The sequence below is a fragment of the Gambusia affinis genome, linkage group LG06 (assembly GCF_019740435.1).
Source record: "Gambusia affinis linkage group LG06, SWU_Gaff_1.0, whole genome shotgun sequence".
Taxonomy (NCBI): Eukaryota; Metazoa; Chordata; class Actinopteri; order Cyprinodontiformes; family Poeciliidae; genus Gambusia; species Gambusia affinis.
This window is the reverse complement of record NC_057873.1, coordinates 22,118,327-22,146,258: the sequence shown is the minus strand read 5'-3', so window position 1 is coordinate 22,146,258 and position 27,932 is coordinate 22,118,327. Positions and strand designations below refer to the sequence as shown.

The following is a 27,932-nucleotide window of genomic DNA, read 5'->3' as shown; positions in this document are numbered from 1 at the left end:
TACGTGTGGAAAGCTTGTTTGTACACTTTTTTTGTGCATAATTTGAGTAATTGCGATTTATTTTGACTGCTGATGGTTTACATTTGCTCTACAAATATGTACACTGGCCAGTTTTGAAATACACACGGCATCACTATCTTCATCGTCATCCTTGAAGAACTATTCTCATCTCTGACACTCATGTTGCACAGTGGGAGGGATTTTCGAATCGATCCGAAACAGAGTGGGAGGAGCGCCGCAGCACAAACTTAAAGAGGAGGAGGAGGAGGGAAAAAAAAGAAGAAGCTTTGAACCGATCAGTCGTGTTTCTGTGCCCGGAAAGTCAGCGCGGATCAGACGGCAGAGCTGCGCTTAAACTCAAACTCTGTATCTAAGAATTTGCAGTCATTTTTCTCGGAGTCAAAGAAAAAAGAAAAAAAAAAAACAACGACAAAAACGGAACAGCCAGAGCGGCAAAATGAAAAAGTCAGAGAAAGGAAAAAGTTGAAACTTCTTCATAGATTTTTTTTTAAATTATTACTATTACACTGCTGCTTCAGTGAGAGGTAAGTAACTATTATTCAATGCAAATATGCTTGTGAATCATATTTTGACGTTGTGACAAAGTAAAAGCAAGGCTTTTCTGTCATGCCACTTGATATTTTAAGATATTTAACGGTTTTCCGCCTGATCTAAAAGTACTTCTATATGTTGTACAGAAACTGCATGCAGTGAGGGGCGATGAGGCTGTGAGCGTGTTCACACAAGGCAGCATCGCGCCCTTTACTCTGCATCCCTGCTCGCTGTTTTGCCGTGCCAAATGACTGTCTCCAGAAAACAGGATTTACACTCGTCCGGAAATTCGGATTGTTTTCAGTAAACCCTCCTCATGCTCGAAGACCCCCCTCTGACAAACATGAACAGCAGCTCAAAGTGCCACGGACAGCATTCGATTGCTGGCCAAGGCAACAAACCAATAACCATCACTTTCTTTTCGCTCGGAGTGGTGGGCAACCTGCTGGCCCTCTTCATCCTCTTAGTGCATCAGAAGGAGAACCGCTCCCGGTCCTCGGTCTTCTGCATCCTGGTGACCGGCCTGGTCCTCACTGACCTGCTGGGAACCTGCCTCCTCAGCCCACCCGTGTTCATCTGCTACGCCCACAACATGTCCTTGATCGGCCTCGGCGGGGAGAAGCTGTGCAACCTGTTCGGCTTTGTGGTGAACTTCTTCGGACTGGCGTCCACCCTCATCCTGTGCGCCATGGCCCTGGAGCGCTGCATGGCCATCAGCCACCCGTATTTTTACTCGGTGCACATCCGCGCCACTTTCGCCAAAGTCGCCCTCTTTTTCATTTACCTCTTCTCTTTGACTTTCTGCCTTTTGCCGTTCGTCGGGTACGGCAAGTTCAGGCAGTACTGCCCAGGGACGTGGTGCTTCATGGATATGGGGGACGCCCCTGGCACCTGGGAAGAGCGTGGGGAATTGATCCTGGCCTTCTCTCTGTCCTACTCCTCGCTCAATGCGCTGCTGATCTTCATCGTGTTCGTCTGCAACGGCTCTGTGATCGTCAGCCTGTGCAAGATGCACCGCAGCCACTTGATGCGCCGCGGCTCCGTGGTGTCAGTGGCCCGGAAGAAAAAGCTAAGCTTGGCCTGGTTCGGACGCGGGGAGGAGGAGATGGACCACGTGGTGCTGTTGGCGCTCATCACGGTCATCTTTGTGGTGTGCTCCCTGCCTCTGACCGTGAGTATCATGTACCCCGCTTCCATCCAGGGCCGGGTTTAGCGGGATGTGGGCCCCTGGGTTAGAGCAGGTTTTGGTCCCCCAGGACAAGAGAGCAAATCAGAGGAGAGTGGGGAAAATCTCAACAGTTTTTTTTTTCTTTTTAATTTGTGTTACTGCTTAGTTTAAAACATGCTGTGTATTACAATTGCCATTTTATTTGAACATCTTCCAACATCTCTGCTGCAAATGAAAACTCTTAAGGCATATTTCAACAACAATTGTTTTATTTCAGACAATAAAACTTTTTATTGGCATAGATTATAATGTTTCTTGCAACACAATGCTATTGCAAGAAATGGCTGTAGATGAGCAACCTGTGTTAATTTACTAATGCAGATTAGCTACCGCACATTAGCTGCAGTGACTAATCTAACTGGTTGATTAGCTAATTTAAACACCTGCTCTACTGATGTCGGTGTGAAGGTCGCCTTTTGTTTTTGTAGTTTAAATGAACCAAAACACACCGAATCCCACCTCACATCTACATGTTAAGGTTGTCAAAGTCAAATCACTGACCTACTTCCATCTCTTTTGATACTTTTTGCTAACCTTGTTATCTCGTTGTCGTAGCATTGACAATTGGTAGCAAAGCACTGCGTCCCTTTTTTGTTCACATCATGCATACATGTAAGATTTAGCACGTTATGTTGACAGCAGTTAAAGCCAATGGTAGTCGTCAGTGATCTTGCACACATGACGTCATTCTGCAGTTTGCCTATATTACAGCAACTGAGCAACTTATCTGTGAGTGCGCTTATGTATACTAGGTTTCTCTTAGTTATTAAGGCCTGTGAGGAGCAGCAGACCCGTCTTTGAGGACCAGAGGCAGAAATGGTTATTGCTAAAGAAGCTGGTCGTACAAAGTCCTGTGTCCAAGGAGGTTCGTAGAAAAAACGAGTGGAAGAAAAAAGCGTTGTACGGGAATCTGCACCAGCAACAACCACAACCTTCACAGGACTGTCGAGCAAAAATACTTTCGAGATTTCCTGGGAGCAGAGGCTAGGAAGAAAAAGAACTGATCTGTTGCTAAGTGGGCCAAGATCTTTTCAAATTAATGTCAAGTCGGTTGCAGAGCAATCGCTCATAGCTGACAAAGGCCCACGATGCTGAAGGTCACAGAAATTGCTGGAAATTGCAACTTTTTCTCCAAGGTTGCGTAATGCTGCTTCTAAATATTGATTCTCTGAAGAAGGGTGGCTTTGTTTTTGGAGACCAGATTCCTGGGTTTGTGGATTAGATCTGGTTTGACTAAACATATAGTGAAACGTAGGAATTTGATAATTGCTCTTCTGTTTTTGCCAATTATTATTCATAATAAGATGTGATAAAATGCAACTTATTAGGATGGCCTGTTATGTCACATGGTTCTGTTAGAAGGATTATTTTATTCAGCTGTGTTATTAAATTTTTGTAGTTATTAATTTTACTTAATGGTCCAGCTTTCAACAGAAGTCTCACTAACTCATATTAACTGTCCTCCGGTGAACTAAAGGCCACAGTTGTCACATCTAAATATAGCACAGGGTTGAGTTACGTCATTGTTTTCAAAAATGTGACAACTACCCATTTACACAACAGTCTAGCAAATTAAAGCACCTCACAGTGATACAAGTTATTGTGCAAACCTAGAAGATTCATCTATAAAATCTATTTGTTTTATAGATGAAATTTTAGGGCCCTTTAAACTGCTGCTGGTCCGGGTTCAGACGTTGAGTCATAACTTGTCACAACTCCAAAACTAGAAAGTTATTTAAAGAAAAGTGACACAATATCTTGTAAAGGCCAGAGCTCCAAACTGCAGTCAGAACAAGTAAAAAAAAAAAAAAAAAGTTTAATCATAAAAACAAACAAGTGGGTTATACTTCCTGTTCTTCTGCACTTGTAAGTGGTAACATCAGAGCAGGTATATACATATATAATCCCTTCTGTCATTGTCGACTCCCGTTCATATATATATATATATATATATATATATATATATATATATATATATATATATATATATATATATATAAAAAGCTTTTCTGGGGGCATGGCAGCTGTTTGGAATGTGCTTGTAGGCACAGTTTAAGCCTCTTTAACGGCTGTGTTGTGTTGAGGTGTGTCTGAGAGTGCGGTGCTAATGTGCGAGTTTCATTTTAATGAAACTTGCACTACAAACTCCTCGAGTTTCGAGGCTCAATTGTTTCGAGGAGTAAGCTTCACATTTGCTCCTATTCTTGGGGAGTGGACCTAACCTGAAAACCCTGGAGGACTGGTTCTGCCTCTCTCCACCGGGGTGGAAGGTTGGCTCTCCTTTCTGTCAGAATCTGAGGTAAAAAACATGAGCTAGACACACCAACTAACGAGCGCAACATGTTTCATAGTAAAACAATTTAGGCTTTTGTTGTATGGGTGCCATCTTTTTAGTGATAAAGTAGTTTACGAAAAGCAAAAAAAACAATTCATGCTCGTTTGCGGTCTGTGCCTGGATGCTTGACTCAGTTCTGGCTCATGATGGTATTTGACCCAAATCACTGTTGAAAAACCCAGAGGGGAAAATAAGCAGCGATGACAAAGTATTCTCATCTGTCTGAGTAAGATTCAGGAATCCCCAGCTTTGGTGCCTGCAAACATTTAGTAATGCAGTGAGGCGTTCGTGTCAAGAGAAATTTGGATCTGGAAATGTCCCGGGTGTTTTTGTGCCTCATATTGACTTGAATTTCAGCAAAAATAAAATACAAAATCTCAATATCACATGTAACTCTGCCTTCCTGACAGTGACAGGTATTTAGTTCGAAGGTGGGGGTAACTCGGTGAAGAAAGCAGCTGCAATTATGCATGTGCACTTTTCTTTTCTGTTTTACTTTGCTCTCGTGTTCATATGTTTCAATTGATCAAACATATGATTAGCTGTCAACTCTTGGCGAGATTCACCGTTTTTGTTTTCCCAAATGTTAATATTGGCTCTCATTGTAGCTTGTTGGAGAACCAACACTTTCTAAATATCTAATTCTTCCCAGAGTGGCAGGTGGGTGAGAGCTGTGTTTAAATTACTTTGGATCAAAATCATTTGTTGCTTTTTGAGATCTTTCAACCTGCTTCATGTTCTGTTTCTGCAACTGCTTGAGTCCATGAGTTAATGAGTGAGTAGGATCCTACTTGCACTCGAGAGTTGCAACTACAACTAAACTTGGCTTTCCTAAAGACTCTGGTTTGTCATTGTTTGCTCAGGATCTAAAGAGAGTGAAAATAACTTGGTCTGGATAGTTTGGAAATGATTCAGCATTTTTATACCTTTTTTTTTTATTATTATATTTGATATTAAAATGTTCTGACAACACTTCAACTAAGTCTAAGGTAGTTTTAACAATTATTTCTTAATATATATTTTACTTTACCCGTACAGACGCGGCCTAAAATAACTCTGGACTCTATAGCTAAACGTCTAAGCGTACGCTATGCTAGAGTGCTAGCTCTTTTTTTTTTTTTTTTTTTTTCTCAATGAGTCGTTGATATTTCAACTCTTTATACAGTTCAGTGTGTTTCCTGTTAATGGTGCACAGATAAAACAAAGAATGGCTTCTTGCTTCATTTCCTGCTTTTTACAGTGATTTCCTGTCAGTCTTTTGAGTGCAAGTGTGTTATGTCAATAATACAGCTGATTTAATTCTTTGTCGCTCTGATTTTAACAACACTTTTATTGTTGTTGCTTTCCTTGTTCTCGTCATACTCTGATCATTTCGACCGATCTTGACCAGGACTCACTTTTAAGAGATTTTAAATCTAGAGTAGCAGCTGCTCTCTGCCCAGTGAAACGTGTTTGAGCCCAAGAAATCTGAGTACAGCAAGCCGGATGGGCCACATAACACAAGCTGATATAATGTCGTCTCACTCAGTCTGAATGTGAAATCAGATGGTGGAAAAAAAAAAGAAAAAAATGCTTAGTCTCTGGCAAAAAACTTGGATTTGACTAACAAAATCATGTGCAAAGCCTTTAGCACAGATTTGCTTGCTGTGCATAGGTTGTGATTGTTGAAAGTTGTCTTTTCAAAACACTGTGATGTGAAATGCTTTCGACAAAATCGCAGACAGGTTTCGAGACTTGTTGGGGACAACAAGTCCTTGTTTCAGAAAATCGAGTGTATAAAACATCACGTTTTGTAATGTTTTAAGTAATTTATCACTCTTATACCGAGCCTGGACACACCTCTAGAGGTTTCTGTGCCCGTTTGTACGTGTAAATCTTTGCAGTCGCACTAGTCACGCTGCGAAGCCTGATGCTGCACGTACAAACAGCACTAACCTTTTCCAGACAGATGTGAGCTGGTGATTAACACCCGTTGGTTTGGCTCACAGCGCAACAGATGCTGGAAAGGGAAGGGGGGAGAAAAAAAGTGTCTGATTCAGTCTAGTGGGATGTTTTCATTGTGTTGCTCAAATTGAATTTATTACAGCAAGTTTTCCTCTTGACATGTACAGGAAGGCTAAACGCTGCATCCTTATTTGTTGCTCTTAGTGAACACAGCAAGAGCAAACCACAAAACCATGAAACAACCGTGTTTCCGGTTTATCCTTGCATGCGTAAAGCAAGTTCTTATAACTCGATGTTCCTCTGAGGGCAGATATCAAGTTGTGCCAGTGTTACTGATGCAGAACAGTGAAGGATAAAAGCAGGGACAAGAGAGTAAATGGTGTCTTTTTTCACCACAACGTTGGCAGGGAAGAATAACAATTATATGGTCAGAGAGAAGATTTTTCATTTTCAGTTTTTTTTTTTTTTTGGTTCTCATCTGTGAATAGTGTTTTCAGATTTCGCACTTGGAGTTCAGGTTTCAGCAGATCCTTGTTTACTTTGTGGAAACTAGAAGACATCTTGAGCTTTTTCACTTGGAGAAGATTTACTTTTGAAGTCAAACTTCACATCCAGGGATGTTGCGTTCAAGGAACATCCCTATAGTGGTTGGAATAAAGCCTTTTCTGTCGTCTACAGCTGCTGTGTGTCTGATATCCGTTCAACTTCTCAGGCTTGTCTCCGTATATTACCTACCACCTCTGTTTGATTTATAGCTTATTGTGCCATTACAGTAGTTGGCTCCGCTAAAGTGTTATTGAGCAGTAAAAGCTGATGTGATGAATTTTATTACTTGAGAGGATCTGTGAAAAATGCATTTAATTTGTTTGTTCCCAGAAGAAGCCTTTGATTATTATTTTTTTTTATTTCTTTGTTTGTACTCAAGTTATTGACATATTTAAAAATGCATTACCAGAGGTAATATGTGATCAATGCTTGGTAAAGTTTTCAAAGTGATGCTTTAACAGTCAATATCAGTAAACGTTAGATCACTAAAGGTCTATTTTCCCTGCAAGAGGGTCTGTAAAGTAAGATCACTCTGACCAGTTTAGACATTACAAAGTTCCCAGCCTTTGTGTTTTATATGAAATTAAAACAAATATCAGAGGTTACAAGCTTTTCGATTAAACAACAAGACAAATATTCTCTCTTCTTTGTTCCCATTGCTTCCTATAAATGTTACCATGAGAACCACAAAGCTCCCATTGGGCCATAAATCGGTAATCAATACCAGAATCGATGAAGTGTTCCCTAATGTCACTTCCTGTTTGGGAAGAATGGCTCCAGATCTTTCTTTTTCCAGCACCATTCAATGAAAAAACATATGAAATGTGACATTTCTAGGTAATCTTGATCACCTTATTTCTTTAACTTCATAAAAAGTTTCCATTAGTGTGTACATACTTAACTTACTGAGCAGACGTACTGTATTGATCGCTTCGTACGTAAGATAAAATGTCAGGAAGGCTCATATTGATCCATAAACTAAATAAGTACTCCACTGGCTGGAAAGGGAAAGTATTGCACAGGTAAGAATAGTTTCAATACCTCCATTACGCTGCACTGCTGTTTCAGAATGAGCATTCACAGACAGAGCTACTTCTGAAATGCATTACTTCAACTATTTATAGGTTTTTACTTGGATACGAAAACAATCTGGCTTCTAAGCAAAGTCTAGACGCAGCATCCGCGGATCCTTCTGATCGTGAGAAGGCATCTATGGTGAAGAGATTTATGAGAGCTGGAAATTGAAGAATCGATAGAGATTCTCCAGAAGCTTTTCTTATTTGTAACCTAATCTATGTTTTTACTACCAACTAATGTATATGCAGTTTTTAAGCACATTAGTTTGTTATTCTGTGTTCAGATGGGAAACAGTGTGTAGATTCCTGCTACAGCTCCTTTCACCATTGTTGTAATATTTATACTCCAGACGTTAAATATCCTTAATGTAAGCAATGATATCTGTTTGAGTTTTACCTTCTAAATAAAGATAAGAAAAAAGGGATTCTAATGATTTGGGTTAGAAAATGAAACCAAGTCCAATAGTACTTAGAGCTCTGGGGAAATGTCCGCCGAGAACAAGACAAGAAAAACCTGGAGAGTAAAAAGAAAAAGCAAAAAGATCCAAAACCCTATCTGCAATTAACAACCTACATGTTAGAGGTTCTGCTTCTAGAGCCAACTTTACTTTGTTTATACAAATTAGCATTTGTTTCCTTGTTAACCAGAGCACATATATATATATATATATAAAAAGTGCTCTGGTTAAAAAAGCAGAGCACTTTTTTAACCAGAGCAAGTTAAAAAAAAAGTCCCTTAACAGTCACGTCCTCTCCCAATCACCAGCTGGGAGGGTCTAATAGTCTCTGGATGACGGCACCCGCAGCCAGCTGGATCGGGATCAAGTGAAAGGGCGGCGATGGGTAAGAAATCTCTCCAAATCCGCAAAGGTCAAAGATGATTCAAGACTGAAAACAGGCTGATTCTTGCCAAAAGAGAGTGAAAATGACTCAAAGTTGTTGTTTTTTTTAATATTGCCTCATGTGGAAAAAAAAATGACTGATGTAATCAAGTGGGTGATGCAGGTTTTTCTACAGAAAACTTACTAATATCAGTGGTGAAGGTGCTGGGGGGATCTACCGCGTCTTTGTGATTAAAATGATAAAAGTCGCAGGAAATTTCACAATATGACTACCTCATTTATGCTACATGCAGTTGGAAGACATTATTGAAGTCACTAACACCAAAAAGGCAAACAGAAAAAAAATATAACTTAAATAAACAAGAAGAAATTTCATGCACTTCAGTTAAACACTAATTAAGTAATCGACACGTAGATCTTAATACAAATTGTGCAACACTGTTCACATTTAAAAGTAATATAAATATTAGCTAAAATAGACAATGAAAAAAATTAAGGCACAAAATTCAAGTATTGTTGTACGACATGTTCCTGTGTTTTCCTAAGATCTTCCATTGTGTAAATGTCTGGTTGTTATTCAAGCGAATGCAGTATTTGCAAGGAATACTCTGATTGGATGATCAATACCTGTCTGATTGGCTGATGGTGTGTTTTTTTTCTTTTAGCACAGACAGAGTGAAGCACAACCTGCAAACTAGAGATGGGCGGATCGATCCAATAATATCGATAATATCAGTACCATATTGATTTCATTCCAAAATAAGATTATTTCTCGTCCACAAAGAAACGTGTGCTCACAAGTCTCCCTGTGTGCTCAGGTTGGTGGGAAAAACACTAAATCATGTCCAGAAAGTTCCTCTTATAGTCGCACTTTTAGAGTTTTGATTATGTGGTTTTGTGGTGTGGCTGAACATTTGTCTAGTATTATACCACAGTGAGGCTGCATGTGGTATGACTTGGTATTTTTGTGTTTTTATGAGGTGCAGCACTTTAGACCTCCTCATGGATGAAATGTGCTATACACCGTATTCCAAACTGGATTAAAGTGTCATAAAGATTAAATTTTTTGTTGTGCTATTAAATTTCTAGATGGTATTGTGTGTCAGGGCTCTTTGAGTCAGTATCATTAATTTCAGAGAGTTGGGTTGATTAGTTTGTCTGGTGAGCTTAATTAAAGGAAATCTACTGAAGAAGGATGTTCCACATTATTAAGCAGGCCACAGGTTTCAAGCAATATGGGAAAGAGAAAGGATCTCTCTGCTGATGAAAATCATCAGATAGTGTAATGCCGTATGACAAGATATGAAAACATTAGATATTTAACAAAAACTTTCTTTGATTGCCTGCCACTTTCTATTCTACTCTACTCTATTCTATCCTATAGGATGTTTTTACTACGATGTGTCATGATTTCCTTTAACGGCCCCATAGGGCCTGTGGTATATGGGAAGGACTGGAGCATCCTCATTGATGCCAAGCTAATTTTAGCTCCCAGAAGAGGAATGACAATGGAAATCGAATCCAGTCACAGTGGTGGAGAAAATCCCTTGACCTATGCGTGGGCCGTAGATATCGGATGTCTCTGCGCGCCGTGGGAGTGGCGTGGCGTAGATATAGAAAGACACGCTGTGACTGCTTTGTGCTCCCATCTGGTTTTGTGCTGCTGCTGCTGAGACTTAAGCGCTCCATCCAGGCTTCCCAGGAAAGACGATGCTCTGCAATCAGCAGCTCGCTTTGTGAAGGGGAACAATAAGAGTGTTTTTTTTTTTTTTTTTTTTTTTTTTTTTATGGAGAAAGGCATAATCCTAAATGTTTGTGTGTGTGTTCCCGTTCATGCTCAAATGTTTATCGAATGTTTTGGTTGCCAGGTTACAGTCCTGCCAGTTTTGTTGTTCATGATCCATTCAGTTTGATTTGTCTTTTGAGTTTGTTTGAAGCCATGCATAGCAAAATATTTCTTTTTAGCCTGAGTTTAAATATTTTATTTTTCTCTTCATTTCTCTCAAAAATGCTGCATTGGCTCCTGACGTGTGACATGATGCTGGTGTCAAGTGGCGCCAAAGTTTCAAAAAGTTACAGTTCCACATTTATTTATTTTTGCTACATCATCCCAATGACTTGAAGTCATTTCAATTAAAAGTCCAAAAGTAAGTAAGGACAGTGGTTTTGCCTTCCTTTAGACATAATAGTAATGCAGTGTTGCCCCTCCTCCACTTGTTGCTGACTGAAACAAAGCTAACATGCTTTTTTTTCTTGCTTGCAACGAAGACAAAGGAGTTAAAGTGGACGGCATTCAGGTAGTTACAGCTCATATGTTTTGCTAGCAGCTACCAAGATCCTCCAGGCTGTACCTTCAAGGTCCTGAAATGCTACCCTTTTTTTAAATTTTTTTTTTTAATGTGGCCTCTTGAACAAAATGCAAGATGTTTCACAGCAAACCCAAAACATGCATAAAAACAAGTGAGGCTGAAACTTTGGAACAGGGCGAGTTTAATCGTACTTCTCCCTAAGTTCACAACTTTGGGTCATTTTCCAGTTTTTCAGTAATTTCTAGTGAAAACGCTGATTACAGAGGAGAGCAGAAGGTTAGTCACTTCCCATATTTTTCATTAGTATTCACAGTCCCATGAATAATCTCTTTTTTCCCCCCCTAAAGCAGAAGCTTTCCACATATCCTACTCTTATTGCATCATAAAAGCCTTTAAAAAAATATCTATGATCACAGGAAAGAAAAAAAAAAAAAATAGGGTATTTTTTTCCACCCACAAGCCTGTTTACTGATTGTACTAAATCTTTATAATCTGATGTTTCTGCTTACATGATGATTCTAAAGAGAAACTTTGGAAAGTGGTGGTTTGAGCCAGGCAATTATTGTCTGGTAATAATAAACATTTGAGAAAAAAGTGTTGATATTTCAACAACCGAGACAGAGTTTGAAAACTCCAAATGTTTTCACACACGGCTTAAGTTTTACCTGGTGCTAAATTTGATCTGCATTTTATACAAAAACCATTATGGGCTAAGATTTAATGGGGTCCCATTAAACTCATGTAGTGTGCACCATTCTGTGGATATAATGACCATGCTGTCCGCCGTACATGTTTTTTGATTATCCTAATACAAAAAAGTAAAAAAAAAAAAAAAAAAAAAAAAAATTTCCCAAGAAATACAAACATTTCATAAAATAGCTGCTCAGTGTATCAGATTCTGTAATCACTCTTATGATGTATTTTTTTGATAAGTTATGACACTATTACAGTTCCTGTGGAAACGCCTGCCAACGTATTACATGAGGATATCATAACATTTCTGTTTTGGTGCTTATTTTTCACTAAGAGTATTCTGAGGAAAAGTAGTTGCCACGTTTTAACAAATCTCACCTTTAAATAGTTGCTTTCACTTTTATCTCTGAGGTCTCAGATTATTTCTTGAGGAGTAACTGCATGTTGCTCTTCTGTACAGTATTGGTTAGACTTTGATCCAAAGAGCTGTGCAGAAACACCGTTACACGTTGCATCAAAGCTTGCCTGTCAGGTTTAGCTCTGTACTTCAACTAGGCCACTTCAGGACCTTGGTACTTCATATTCAGCCATTTGCTTCAAATTTGCTTCTTGTTTAAACTACAGTTGCACTGATAGCTGGACTTAAGTCAGATTTTTTTCTTTTTTTAAGATTTGGGTAAACGGAGGGATTCATGTCTGACTGTAACCTGCTGACAGACCTGTGCTAGGCTGGGCAAGTTTATTTAAACAGCACCATTCATACACAAGGCAAAGCGCCTTACAGGGCATCACAGGAAAGACGGAAAGAAACAGTAAAAGCATAAAAGTGTGCATTAAAGAAAACAATTGATGTTAAAATCCAAATATCCAGGATGCTTGTTTTGTTTGGGTGGTTTTCAAAGCTCATCTGATGTGTCGTGTGATCGTCCTGGTGCGAAAACACACTTTTGTCAACTTTAGCTTTCAGTTTTACAAGAGTGGCTCACAGCGACACGCGAATGTGCTGACGTCCTCATGACTGACTGGGGAAATCCCCTTAATACCCCCTTCCAATTACATTTCCGTTTTTGTTTTTAAAATTCTCTTTTAAATTTTAAATGGCGTTATTGTCCTGCATTTATTTCTTTTTGGTGCGTTGTAAAGCGCCTTGTGCAGCATGAGAAGATGGAAATGGATCATGTATAAATAAACTTTCCCTTGAACGTCTTCTCCGATGTGCAGACTTTAATTACAAATAAGCACATTATCACTCCTCTGGGCAATTGCAGTGAATTATTTCTCTTAATGAAACGCAGTGCATCAGTTGAAACATAAATGCTTTTATAATGGGTGTGTGCATGTCATAAAGGTCGTTGTGAATAGCCTTCCAGTTTTACACTACCTTGATCCTTGGAGATGTTGTAGCTCATCACTAACAACCACAAACACATTCTCAGATTTAAGGGCAATTTAGAGGAACCTATTAAGTTAACAAGCATTTTTTTTTTTTTTTTTACTGTGGGAGGAAGTCGGAGTAGAGTTTACTCACGCCTGCATGTGGGAAACCAAAGGGAATCCTGCAAAAAAGGCAGGGACTCGAACACAGCACCATTTGCAACAAGACAACAGCTGCAGCTCAGGGGGCATTCAGCAGAAATATAGTTATTTTTACAGCTATCTATCTACTGCCTTCACCTGCAAGTTATTTTCAGCCCTCCGTGTCTGTACGTTTGGTTTGTCGTCATGTGTGCCAGATCTTGTCTATCCTGTCATTCAGCAGCTTGCTCGCTCGCACATCATTACATTAATTGCGCTCCACACCCAAGGATAGTGTCTCAATCCAAGGGCTGCGACCCTTTTGTTGTGTCACTCTGCAGTGAAGGGAAGGAGATCACGTTGCACATTCAAAATGCACAGGAGTAATTTAAAGAACAGAACATTTGAACACCTATATGTCAACATCGTATTGTATAGTTAGAGATTTTAAATCGTCTGCACATTGCTTAATTAAATGCCATGAAATCCCTTCTTTACCTTGATGACATTGTTCGGAGAGTGTTGCACGAAATCACAATAGAAATCACACAACAGGTTAGGAACAACTTTATGAGCAAACAGGGTAAAAAATGAGGGGGAAACCATTAAACGTCAAGTCGTCCATCTCTTTGAACATGATGGTTTTAAAAAGAATCTCAATATTGGACAAACATTTTCAATGCACTGCAAAAAAAAAAAAATACAAAATCTTACCAAGTATTCTTGGTATAGTTTATTGTGCAGAATATCTCAGTACACTTGAACTTCTCAGCAAGTTATATGAGCTCATTTCAAGCCAAATATACATCTTAAAACTGATGGAAACGTTCTTGTTCCAATAGCAGATTATGACAAAAAATTTATTTTTATACGTGAAGTAAAATGCTGGTGGGTTTAGTTGTTCTTTAAAATCAAAAAGATTTAAAAATGAAGAATAATTAACTTAAAACAAGCTCCCATAACTCACTGAAAGATTACTTCTTTTAATTGTACCAGAAAATAGACAAAAAAAAAATATATATTTGGTAAGATTTTGTGTTTTTCATATCGCTCCACATCAATACATCCTCTTCATCCCCTGAAAAGTGAAAATGAATAGAGGATAAAAATCAGAAACGGATTTTAAACTGCTGAATGGAAATGTAAGTTTAACCCAGTTAGCCGTCAGCAGTAATTGTTACACCTTTGATATTACATTACAGCTAAATGTGTAATTTAATGCTTGTTTTATGCTCCACCTTAGCAGCAGAAGATTTATGAGCTCATATAAGTTGGCTGAGAGACAGCAGTGAAATGCAATACCTCACAATAAACGCACCATATATGAGGCAGAGTGTGGCGATTGTTCGTCCAGGTGCTGGAGAGCAAATAAAACGCAAATCAAATGACTCTCTAAAGAAATGAAATCAAGATATTAAGAGAAAAAATGAAAAGACTTCAGAGATCACATGGTGACTAATTAGTTTTTTGTGTATGTCTTCAGAAAAAGATGAAAAAAAATAAGTCATGGCGTACAGAAAATGTGGTATCATCGTTGGTTCTTTACAACTAATGATGCAACAGTTCAAAAAAAAAAAAAAAAAAAAGGGAAGAAGGATGTTTGCACTCCAGCAGTAAATAATCGCCCCTTGTTCTTCAAGTTCAGTGGGTTGAGTTAGGAAAGAACTTAAAGCCTTAAAAGTGTCTTATCTGAACGGTGTGGTTGTTCAATATTTATTTATTCCTTGGGAGGGAGGAGAACTTTGCAATTTTTCCAAAATGTTTGCGCTCAGCGGCACATGGAGCGTGTTCTTCCTTCAAAGAGCCGAAGCAGCAGGCAGACGACGGGGATTTAACGGCATCAACAAGATAATTGCTGCCAGAAAAGGCAACGTCACGTTCTGGGGTTTTAAGGAGCAGTGCACACAAAATGTTTACTAAACGTGATGGGAAGAAGTTTCCACTGACTTTCTGTTGCTCTGAGCGACCTTTGACCTCTGCTGAAATAATGTTGGATGCAACTGGACGTGACAAATACCTGGCCTCATGGTACGTTGTTAGGAAGCCCCGTGGCTTTTAGTTGTGGTCCTGATGCAATCGTGTGAATTATTGACAAAGACATGTATTTAATCTCCATAGGGCCCAGTAATATGACAATACAAGACACAAATCCAGAAGAAATATTGGTGGCACAGACCTCAAAGCCAAAGATGACAGATACCACAATAGGCAGAGTAAGCCCTAAAGTGCATTAAATCTGTGATTCAATCCCCAAAACGCATCTGGAAGCGACATATATCATTCTTAAACTATAAAAAATAACATATTTATTTGAAAAATGCCAACACCGTGCCACCTTTAATATGTTAAAGGGAAGAAATTTACAAAATTCTTTTGCAAAATTGAAACTCTACTTATTTATCCTGCCTGTTTTAGATGTAGTTTCCTGTGCTGTTTTAAAAAGGCCAAATAAAGTCCATGCTGAATGCTCCTATAGGCCCGTCGGGAGCCCGCTCTTATCGTCAGCCTCTTGTCTCAAGAATCCCTGCTGGTTTTGGTTTTAAATTCAAAGTGAATCCCTGGCTGGTCTCTTAAAGCTAACGCCACAATAAGTTGTTTCAATGTGCAATAAGCTGCCTGCTATTCATTCCTGATTGGATCGTAAAGAATTAGAGATTGGGGGGTAAATTGTTAAAGCACACAGGACTTGATTTATCGCCCATGATGCGCATGGTGGGCCTTGCTGTTTTCGCTTGTATGCGGAGTCGTCAAATTAATTTCCCTCTTTTCTTCTGTTGCTTCATAAATGAGCCTTAAAGCAGTCGGATTGCATTTTTTCTGAAGGTTGCTGCTCAGTAACGTTTAAATGCAAATGTAGTTTTTGACTGAAAAGTGGTGCAAAGTGTACCTGGAAGCCTTTTGGATTAAACATCAGATGCACTTGGCAAAAGTTGCACAAAATGGCATTTGTTTCCAGAAATGGTTAACGGCCTGTACTTGTGTAGCGCTTTATGAAGCTTAGAGGATCCAAAACGCTTCACGCTACATTCAGTCATTCACGCATTCACACGTTCACACAATGATTAGTATCAGAGAGATTTTGATTGAAATAAGATTGGTATTTCACAGAGCAGAAGCCGTCCTGTATTTTGTGTTAAAATTAGTGCCATTACTTGTTGAAATGGGACACTTAGACCACCTTTTTTCAGACTCCGGTTTGTTTTATTCAATTTTTTTTTATTTTCCTCTGGAAGACACAACATTTCTTGTAAGTTATTTTTTTTTAAAGTGCCCGTAAACAGCAGTTATCCAGGTTGAAAATTGTTTGCTTTGTCATCTTTTATTGACCTTCTTCACTCATTTTCAGTTCAGTTTGTGATCATTTTCAGAATTTCTTCTGTATTTTATTTAGTGACCAAATTTTAGGAGACAGCCGTCGTTCGATACTCGCATGTGAAGCCGATCTTATCCCCAGATTTTCAGCTGAGGTCTAAAAATAACCTCCGTCTTCTTCTGGTTTCCCGTGAGAGAGGTTTGACTGACAGACCGGCCCACCAGGTCATGTCTGCATGTTTGCAGTCATCCGTAGTCCCTCCACTGTTGCCAACTCACCGACTTTCTTGCTGTCTTCATCCATATTGCAAACAAAACAAACAAAAAAAATCGGTGTCAACCAAAATCAGAATCCGGAGGTCAGGCTTTATCAATGGTTGCAATCGGCGATTGGCCAGGAAACTGCAGTCGGTTCGCGCCTTAAAAGAAATTGCGAACAATCTGTGTGAGCACAAAGACAGTCATGATAAGCACTGGGAACTGTTATCAGGAGCTCTTTAAAGGATTACAAGAAAGTCTGAGTGTCTGGAAGGAAAAAATGGATTTTGGAATCGCTTAAAACTTTTACCTTTCTATTCATCCGTTGACACCAATCATCACATGCTAATGAACAGAGGAGCTTTAGAATAATGTGGAAACGTGTCAGAGTCTCATTTTAAATTGAAACTAAAAGCTATAAGAAGATTTAAGGCAACTGTTCTCCCCTTGCTTTGTGCCATAACTTTATATATCAACGCTCTGTTTGATGAGAGCAACATTAATGCTGTTTGGTCTGCTTATTGTTTCTGAGCACAGATGTGTTGCTATTAGAGTAATCCATCTTTGTTATTGTGTGCTGTTTGCTTCTGATGCTGTTTGGTGCTGCTCCGCAGCTGATGCCCCCCGAATCACTGAGCCTGCGGCACAAATCTGTGGATCAGAACACCGAGAAAAACTCGATAAACCTGAAATCAAACTGGACGTTATTGAGTCAAGTTGAATCAAGAAAACAAACAACAACAATTAAACAGAAACATTTTGAAAAGTTAAATATCATTAAACTTTTTTTTATGTTGTTTCAAATGATATTGTTTTTTTTAACGCCCAACAAAACATTCAAATCTACAACATTGATCAGAACCACCAATGAACGGTTTTAGAAAAGTGCTCATCGTTTCACTTATATCCGTTTTTCTGGCGAGGTGTTACCTCCTTTAAAAAAACAAACAAACAAAGCTACTGGAGCATCGTCACCGGTCTGGAGACAACCCCCTTTTGAAGCCGAAAGTTTGACATTTGTTTATTCGACGGCGCTTGTGATGAGTGGTGCATCTGCATGAGAGTCTGCAGAAGCTGCATGCACAGGTTTGTTGTCCACTCTTGGACTTCTCTGCTTGTTTTTGAAGGGAGTGTCGGATCAGAGTGGTAACAACGCTGTGTGTTAGATCACTTTTAAAGTCGATTTCACCACTTTTTGACTCCCACTCACCGTAAGATAAAAGAGAATCATTTTGTGTAATTTAGGAAGTTTTTTTTTTATAGTGACAAAAATAATTACATAGAAAGTTTGAAATACAAAAACAGAGCCAAACCATTAGGCTAATAAAAACCCTGCACTAGTATTAGTAGACGTTTCCACTTTTGCAACCAGATTCTTGATACTTTCTGCTTCAGTATTTCACTTTTGTAACACACTTAGTTAAATTGTGTGAAGGCCTGCTAAGACAGAAGTTAAAAAGGGTTGAGAATATTGAAACACGGGTCAGTAAGCATTTAATATGCTCTGTCCTGAGCTTGGTGACCACAGTGGCATTCTGACTGAAGTTTACGCAACAGCACAGCAAATGATATAGAGATTATAGAGCTTTTCAGATCGTATCACCATTTATCTTGCATGCTGAGCACAAAATGTAGCAGAAATCTTATCACATCCTCACAACTCGCCGGCTGCCGTCATCCGTGATGGAAATGATGGATAAATGTACGAAAATAGGAGCAGTGTGCAGCATAGTTGCTTCGAGCGCATGTTATTTATTGCCAGTGAAAACAACAGGACACAGTTTATAATGTTCAAATATGTGCAGCTTTTGGCAAAGGAGAAGACAAAGTGCACACATGGCAGACGTCCAGCTGGCTTTCTGTGGGAATGTGCACCTCGACCAGAAGAGTAATTATTTTTTTTTTAGTCATTTCCAGCAGTAATATTAAACAAACAGAACATCCAGCATTACAGACCCGTTTCTTTTTGCTTGTCAAATAGTCGTGGTTTGTGTTCAAAAAGATGATTTTCATTACGTCTGTCACTGATCTTTAAGTTTGAACCCTGCATGCGGACATTTCAGCATGAGGAACACTGAAGCTCTTTTGCAAGACATTTCACAACTCGTTCAACCCCTTTCCCAGCTACATATTGGCACACATCTCCATCAAAAGGTGGGCATTTGCTCTTTGACTTTAGCTTCCCCTTTTTTCTTTTCGTGCAGCTTCTTGTTTTTGTTTTAATTTTCGTCAGCAGTTTCTTTTTCAGCTGCTCAGCGAACAGCAACTCCTACGACTTCCAGCCCTGACCGTGTTCACATAACTAACCACACTCTACATTCAAAAGTGAGAACAAAAGCTACCAGTTATAAACTCTACCCAAAAACAAAACATTTCCTCTGTTGTTTTTTTTTTTTTTTTTCATTTTTAGAAATTGATAAAGACTTTGTATAGATCTGTGAACAGAATCCAGAACGGGTTCACTTGTCTTTACAGGCAGTTAATTGGACTGAATGGCCACAACTCTGTAGTTCTCCCTCAAATCCATTTGTACATCCTTTGCAAATCGACTTAATAGCCAAAGAACAAACCCACTGTAGACTTGAGGCGGACTTAGAGGTGGAAAGTCACTAATGGACTTTTAAAAGCCGTATGAAGATAACCACAGGCTGTCTTTAAAGCCCTTTTTGTTTGCTGCACTCACACAAATGAACAGATAAGGGAATCATGACGGGGAAAAGAAAGCGACTCAGAAGGGTGGTGACAAAACCCACTCGTTCCTCGTCTGTGCGTTTTTTTTCCCCCTCTGCACCTTCAGTATCTCCAACTCTCTTTGTGGTTGTGAAAATTCCCCTCCAGAGTCATCTTTTTAGTATCATGGCTGCACCATCTGCATGTAGCCACAGGAAACTCTGAGAGTGAAAGTCATGCTGCAAAAAAATAAAAAGCAAAACAAGAAAAAAATAGAACAAAATAATAATGACGCCTGACCTGTATGTTTTTGGATAGTTGCTTTCCAAGTAAGGAAACAATGCAGGATGCCTAATAAAGTTATTTTTCTTACAGATTTCGTTAAATTAAAAGGAGGAAGAGGTGGTTGTAATTGTGCAAAAGTTAAACTATTTAGAGGACACAAGTATCGTCACTGCTGAACTTCCACTGGCGGCTGGTTGCTGTATCAGACGAGGTAGAGCTACGAAAACAACATGAACTTTTAGGCACACTACCAGCAGCCAGAGTGAATAATGAGGTTGACTAATTTCTCCACATTGATAGCTTGGGTTTAAATGTCATTGTTTCAAATGTGTTGTTTTACACTTAACAAAAGACAACACTTATTTCCCCACAATACTGTGTGTGTGAGTGGCTGCAGTCTAAGTTGATGTTCTGGAGAAGTTTAGCCTTTGCTATACTGTCAAATGACTTAAAAAAGAAAATAAAAAGCTTCACGTTTTCTCAAAGTACAAAGATGAATGCATGGATGTACTTCAGCTTAGGTGATGATAAACTGGTGGCGTGTGGCTAGTGTGTAAGGGTATGACGTTGAGCAGCAAAAGCTCCATGCATGATGAGCGGATGAAAGGACTAGGGCTACTGACAGGCCGAAAGACAAGAAGTTTTTTTGAAGCTCTTAAAAGCTCTCTGTAAAGTCAGACACACATTTTTCCCTGAACACGTGTTGGAGGGAGGTTTTTGTCCCACATTTGATTAATGCAGCCTCTGTTTCGATAAGCAACATGTTTCTGCTGCCCATTAGCACAAATACGCTAACAGTAGCATTGGATTTGTTTGCCCCTATTGAATTCACAATAGTCTTCAATTTTTGGCACTGAAACTGCACCATAAATCTACTTAATGAGGCTTTATCAACCCATTTATCACTTTTGCAAGAGTTCAGTCAATAATCTCACTACAAAGCGCATTAAACTTGTCTGTAGAGATATGGAACTTCTTCGGATGCTGAGTATTTCTCTCCATCTTCTCTGACTGGTCAGCTGTCTGCACCCTGCCTCCTCTCATGCCACGTGTAATGATGCAGCACTGCAACCGAATCAGAGAGAGAGAGAGAGAAAGAGAGAGATAGGTAGTAAGAGTCCATCAGGACTGGTGGATGACAAATAATGGGTCGCAAAATGTTGACGTCTATTATGGGGTCTGTTTCCTGAAGCATGCGTGTTATCTGCCTCAAATAGCGTCTTGAGTGTCTCTGACAGGATGTGCTCATTTACACCAGGCAAAACGGTTTTAGGAAGGTAGGGAAATGTTTGCCTTAATAACCAGTTTGGCTTGAAGAGTGGATTCTGCAAATAGATTAGTGATAAAGCCACGACAAATTTCCTGGTTTTCATTCTCTGTAAAGAGCCTGAACCAATTTTGTGGTCATTAGTACACAGAACCTCACAGAAGCATTCATGCTCCTTACAACATTTCTTTTGTATTCTGTTGTGCTGTGACCAACAATCAATGTATTTTATTATTTATTTTTCTGTCACAATAAAAAAAATATTTATTTTTTTTTTTTTACAAAAGAAAACCTCAGAAAAGTATTCTGCCCCATTTACCCTAACTAGTATGTAAATAAAGTGATGGCTCAGCGATTTGTTTGAGAATATATTGAATAAACGGCAACATGCAAGGAAAACAGCAGTTGTGAAGAATTTTAAAGCAGTCATGAGAAAATGTCCTGACAGCTCAAAAACCGACATTCGACCCATAATTAATTCATCAGTAAATTCTTAATTAATTCATTCATCAGTAATTAACCTGACAAACATCCGAGGTGGCTGCTTGCAGAGCCAGATGTGTCATCAACACCTGGAAAGGAAGTCCTCTGAACCAGGCCTGCTGTTAAAACGGTGGTGGCTGCATCATGCTGTGTGAATGCTTTTCCTCTGCAGGGACAGAGAAGCTGCTGCAAGAAAAATGAAGCTAAATATAAAGTTCTGGAAAAACATTAAGAGACCACTGAAAATGATCAGTTTCTCTGATTTTTACCATTTATAGGTTCGTGTTTGAGTAAAATGAACTTTGGCCTTTCATTCTACAAACTACTGACAACATGTCTCTGAAATTCTCAGCAAAAATGTAGTATTTACCTGCAGAAAACGAGGAATGGTCAAAATAATAAAAGTGACGCAGTGCTTTCAGACCTCAAATAATGCAAAGAAAACAAGTTTAAATTTATTTAGAAAATAAACGACACTAACGTTTTATCTCAGGAAGAGTTCAGAAATTAATATTTGGTGGAATAACCATAAGCTTTTCAATAACCATGAGGTTTTCAATGAGCTCAAAATAATCTGAGAATAAGTTCATAATAATATAAAAATGAAGTATTTTTTTATGAGAAATCTGATGCGAAAAATTTTTAAAAAATTAAATTGAGGAATGTTGAGCATCTGGTGAAGTTTTATACCTTATTAGTTGTAAAAAAAAAAAAAAAAAAAGAAAGAAAAATGAAAATGGGCAGTGGGCTCTTCATTTTTTCCAGAGCTAAATATGAGACAATGTTGGGTGAAAAATAAATACTTTTGCATCGTACTGTAACTGTATCATTGGTTCTGCTTCCTTTAACTCCGAGGCCTTTCCATGCAAAAAGCTTGCAGAAGGTTTGCAACCAGGAACTGTTTACATAGTGTGTGTATGAGCACATTTGCTTTTGCATGCCTAATATATCCTTAAGCATGTTCATAATGGGAACATTTAAAGTGCACCTGCATGGCCCCCCGTTTCTTTTCCGTTGCGCTCTGCTTCTGCTCTGCTCTCTAAGCGCCCAGTGATGCATTATTATGCTTCACTAGGCTCCCTCAAAGTCCGCCGAGAGCACCATAAGAGGCAGGGTGGCATGCAGGAGCACAAGCCAGAGCCGGCATGGTTAAAGTAGAGACGAGGGGGCGGCCGCGTGAGCCCCGCGTGTGTGTTTGAAATGTCTTTGGCAAGGCTGCGTGATGAATTAGGCGGGACGACAACTTTGTGTGGAAATAACAAATCGCTGAACCAGAGCAGCTTCTTGATCAGAAGCCAAGGCTGTTGAGGGATTTGCTCGCTATTGTTCCCAAAGACGTCTAAGATATTTCATTTCTCTTATGTTATCAGAGGCGTTTGTTGTTTTTTTAGTCTCAATTAAATTTTTGCGTCATGCCTTCGTCAGTAAAGGATTTATATAAAACACGTCTTTTTAACCTTTTGACTCTGCTGCTGTAAAGTATCCCGTCCCTTGACTCTGCTCCTTCTTCTTCAAAAACGCAAAATCTTACGTGGTACATCTAAAATAAGACCAAACTAATTTACAAGTAACCTTCCAGCAAGATGTAGGAGCTTGTTTTTAAAAAGGACTAGTAACACTGGCAGATTATTTCATTTAAAACAATGGGGTCCTTTTTTTTTGTTTTTGGCAATATTAAGGAATTATTTACTTAAAACAACCTCATATGTCTTGCGGAAAAGTTAGTTCTGTCTTATTTCAAGTATATTAAGACGTTTTACACTAGAGACTAGACCAAAGATATTTTGTCTTTTTGCAGCGTTTTCCCACAAAGCAGTGGATTTTTAATTTTTTGGGAAATAGTTGCACACAGACACATTGCTCTCAGTCACCCCTGAAGGGAGAGCCTGCAGGATCTTATAGCAGCACGCAAAGCGAATCTGGTACAGACCAGTTCTCAGCAAGAAGACAGAAAAACAACTTTTCTGAAAGGCTTTCATTTGTCTTTTACATAATTTACCAATTTATTGGTGCCAGATCAGTTATTCAGCCAGACTTTCACAATGAGTAATGATTTTAATCTGCTTGGATTATTTATGTGATAATAAATAATCCACTGACGTTAACCCAGAGTGACATAATAACTAGCTGGTTGGTTAAATCAACAACTTTATTGCTGCGATAACTTTATTTAACTGGTTTTTCTTTACCCGTTTTCTATCTAGAAAGTAATGTACAGAATGAAACACCTCTGACCTATTGGTACATTGATTATCTTTTATAAGAACCGGTTCTTTGGTTTTCAGTCATTTCTTCGTGAAACAAATGTAACATATGTAACCTCTACTTCCACTTCTCGGTTCCCTCCGACGGTTCATGAATTAAAGTGAACTTTTGGAGCTGGTGATGACAATGAGGAAGTGGGATTGAAACCGTCTCATAACTACAGACACAAAGAGCTAAATGAATGTATTGAGCAACGATGTGCAAAGCCGTTTATTCTACTTCTCTACAACCACAGACCAAACTACGTTCTATCGGGCCTTTATGTTAAAGAACAACACAAATGTGTGCAACAGTGGGGGGTGGAAATGATGCACATTTTGTTCTACAATTTTTTGTTTGTGTTTCTACCAGTTTTAAGTATCTTAGGGGATGTTGCTTTGCCCGTCTGATATGTTCCAGGAGGCTGAATGCAAAGGCACTCATGTTCATAACATAAGAATTGGAAAGACACGTACTTTCTGCTTTCCATCTTAACAATTTGTACATCAAAATAACGTAAAACTTAAATTGTTGATTGTAGCAACAAAAAAAAAAAGAATTATTTAGTAGGAGAGGAAAAAAAGAAAAGAAAAACAACAACAACTCATTTGTTGAATTTTATTCTGGGTTTCTTTCTGAGTTCTTTATCAGAATTGACTTTGGCCCCCAGGATAAATGATATTAAAAATTTTAAAAATGAACTACTTCATTGGATGTCTCAATTTAAATGTGCTAGATTTATGCTTTCCTACATTCAGTCTTTTATTTCACACTTTTAAGTGGTAAGTTGCATAAATTTTCTTGAAGCTGCAGGAGCTACTTTAATGTGCACGCACCTTTATCGATAACATGCAGCCCAATTTGACAGCACTTTTATGAATCTGAAACTTGCAAATGGAGGAACACACAAAATCATTTGCAAAGAGCTAATTTGATTACAATGTAACTTCCTGGATGGCTAAAGCTCATAAAATTCATAGTGGCGAATGCAAGCGGCTTTAGGTGAAACTGGGAGACGCTAACTTGGCTTGGATTATCACAGTTTTCCTTCTACTTAATTTAAAATGGATTCTTGTTGTGTTGGGCACAGCTCGACACTCATACTTAATCTCTCTAGTGTGTTAGGTAATAGCTCTGATGCAATATTGGTTTTGCAACTAGAAAAGTCCCAGAGTAATATGTACTAAAATCAAATCAACAACATCTGGACATTTGGTTTGTCCCTCCCTGTACAGCGAACGCTCTTGCTTTTAATCTAAAGTTGTGGCCAAGAAGACTGAATTAACTAGAGCTTTGATTCCAGATGGAGTTTTAGATGAACATATAAAAGAAATTACATCTAAACTGAATCAAGTTCTACTTGTTCTAAAGTCATTTTTGAGATCTTAAATACTGCGTGAGCAATCCCACTTACAAACCGACACCAAATAGGCTTCGAGCTCCATTCCTCCTGTTCGATGGCCATTTTAATTCAATCCTCACAGCTTAAATCCGGCCTGATCTCCTGCAGGTGTTTCCACGGGTCAATGCAAACGATCCCTTCTGTGTGAAACTGCAGGGCAGCAAACACAGGTCTGCGTCTCGTCCCTCCGGTAGTTTCATTTGTCCTCCGTCTGGACTCGCTCACTTTGAACCCTCTCACATTGTCCTGAGCTTGTTAGATTTCAATCCAGGCCCTAGCAACAGCCACAACATTTACACGAAGGCACAAGGGCTCTCAATCAGCACGGGTCACTAATTAGGCTACTGTTTGCTGGATATTTCATGAAGAAAATGGGAAATTGTTGATAGAGGAGAGAAGCAAGGTGGCGAGCTTCCTGGGCCAGCTGCTGCCTCTCCTGTCTGGGCCGCCTGCCTGCAGTCTGTCAAACTTCAAATGTCGATACAAAAGAAAACCTCGTAGTTAAGTCTTGCACGGTCAAGGATGTTCACGTTCGGCTCAGTGTGTGGTTGCAAAACAGAATTCTCACAATGTGTATTTATTAGAGAGCCGCCTGCTGATATTTGAAAGCGCTTTGTGGCGTCTGAGTTAGACAAACCACAATGTGAAGCGTGCACTGTATACTGTATACAGTGCAGCAGGAAATGCTTCACTGCATTTGTTACAGACACATCAGCTTCTGCAAACAATATTGTTGCATTTTTTTAAATTGAAATGTGAGAAAACTGCAAAACAATCAACAGCCTAGATACATCGCAAAAGTTTTCGAACCGTGTCGAACACTCGACCCTCACGAGTTTGAGTCGCGTCCTGTTGACCTTTTTGGTCGCATGTCTTCCCCCTCTCTTAAAACCTTTGTTAGTGTCGTTTCACTGTCAAGTAAAGGTCATCAAAGCCAAGAAAGGTCAATAAGAAAAGTAAAAAGAAAAAAAAAATTCACTAAAGCGTTCTCTCTGACCCGTCTGCTGTGCTTCTACTTGGTTCTCTGTGATGCTTTTTGTTCACAGAACGGCTGTGTTTTTACTTCAGTTACATTACATACATAAAGCATTTACTAACTAGATTATAATCTAGATTATTTAGCCCCAGATGGTCAGGTAATCAATATTTACTGAATAAGAAAGATGTTGCCATCTTCTGCAAAACACCAAATGAATGATTCCCATTCTAGACAAACAGGCAAAAGTGAGTCATCACACGGTTGCGCCTTTTCAATTTTACTCTCCTGATCCAAAAACACATTGATTTTTGAATTAAATGATCGTTTATTCGGCAGGCAGTTTGGGTCATCAGTCTCTTTAGCTGTTGTTTTGCAAATAAAATGTTTTGTCTGCTAAGAAACAACTAGCACAGTTGTGGTAAAGCAAACCTGTCTGGGGATGTTTGGCTGCGGTGTGTGAAAATGTGACAACCTCTGTTGTGGCTAAATAGTCTGAGAAGCCGGCAGTAATCTTCATCGTGAGGCAGACATTCAAGGAGAGTTTTCAGTGAAGAAGTTTGATTATCAGAAGCCATTTCCTCGAGTTGACCTTTTGTACATTGGAGAAAAACATGACTGTCAGTTTCAGTTGTCCTCCCACTGATGGAAACCGTCTTTAAAATCAACAGCAAAGTGGAGGGAAAAGCAACACAAGGAAGCAAATCTATTCAGTAGACATGCGTTAGCTGATTTTAAATAAGAGTTGTTTGCAGGGTCTTCTGCTTCATCCATTACTGATGGAAAAACCTTTAAGGAGTCATTATGTGTGCGTGAATCATCTTGATTCTTAGGTGTTTGCATATTTCTGATAGTCTTCCAGCTTGATTTCCAAGTTACATACAGGAGAGACCAAAGCACATATCTATCTTTTTATTTTTACCCATGAAAAGTAAATTCTGTGTCTAATCATAAACCTTCTCTCCTCCTCAGATTGCCGGCTTTATGAATGCCGTTAAGCCATTCTCTGGAGACAGCGAAAACTTCAGAGCGTTCCGCTTTTACTCTTTAAACCCCATCATGGATCCTTGGGTCTTCATCATTTTCCGCAAGTCGGTGTTTCGTCACCTCTGCTCCCTGCTGTCCTGCCGGTTCGGCAAAGGAGACGTGAAGTCGATGGATCACTGCGCCTTGTCTTTCCCACTCGACCACTCCATACCCCGCAACCCGTGAGCACAGGAGCTGCACTTACTGACAAAAGTGACTCTTTCCCAGCGCAAGCTCGTTAGCAGGGAAGGAGGGAGTAGTCCAGGCGGAGAGACTGTCTGGTCCGAAAGACGGTTTAACAGACCTCTGGAGTGAGAGGGATCTTGAATGTACAGCTTGTATTCAGGGACAGATGATTCTCTGAATGTGTCTGTCGCCGTCATTCCACCTCAACACTGCAAAAGGAGTCGTGCCATAAACCGAAGCCCAACTGCTTCGATCAGAGTGATCAAACATGCACTCTGATAAACTGTTGTGGATATTTAACATGCATTATTGTATGCTGTCACTTTCCTCACAACTATTTTCTGAACACACACACACAGTGAAACTTTTGACCTCTACCGTTCATTTGAAGCATTTGACCTCATACTGCAGCCATCATCAGGGACAGGCCACTTCAGATAAGCATGTCTAATTAAAATGAGCTGTGTGTAGAAACCGGTGGGGACTTATACAGTACGATTGAGAACATGTGCAACAAACTCAAGTGTAGAGAAGTCGAAATACAAAACACACAGACCGAAGTTGCTTTTGTTCGCCTGCTTTACTTCATATCAAACTCTGCTCAGTTCGTTTTGTTTTCGATGCTCCATCTCACCACACGTCAACTCGTATCCAGAAATATGCGATGAAATGAATCCGCTCATTTAGGTTGATTCGAGTTATGTTAAATACATGCTAGTATCACCATAGTTATGATGGAGAGCCGCCACGCTGAGTTTGTAAAACATTTTCTGTCTAAAGCAG

The 27,932-nt window shown here is 39.3% G+C and overlaps 1 protein-coding gene across 2 annotated transcripts; it reads left to right on the top strand.

Annotated features, from left to right (window-relative positions):
* On the top strand, positions 1-27,932 carry ptgir (prostaglandin I2 receptor). Of its 2 annotated transcripts, none has more exons than XM_044120694.1 (3): positions 1-545; positions 699-1,723; positions 8,448-9,436. In XM_044120694.1, exons 2-3 carry the CDS (start codon positions 869-871, stop codon positions 8,508-8,510), a joined length of 918 nt encoding a protein of 305 aa, XP_043976629.1. In that variant the 5' UTR covers positions 1-545; positions 699-868; the 3' UTR covers positions 8,511-9,436. The 2 variants fall into 2 exon arrangements, with proteins under 2 accessions (XP_043976629.1, XP_043976627.1); XM_044120692.1 differs by lacking the exon at positions 8,448-9,436 and adding an exon at positions 26,910-27,932 and having other exon boundaries at positions 3-545.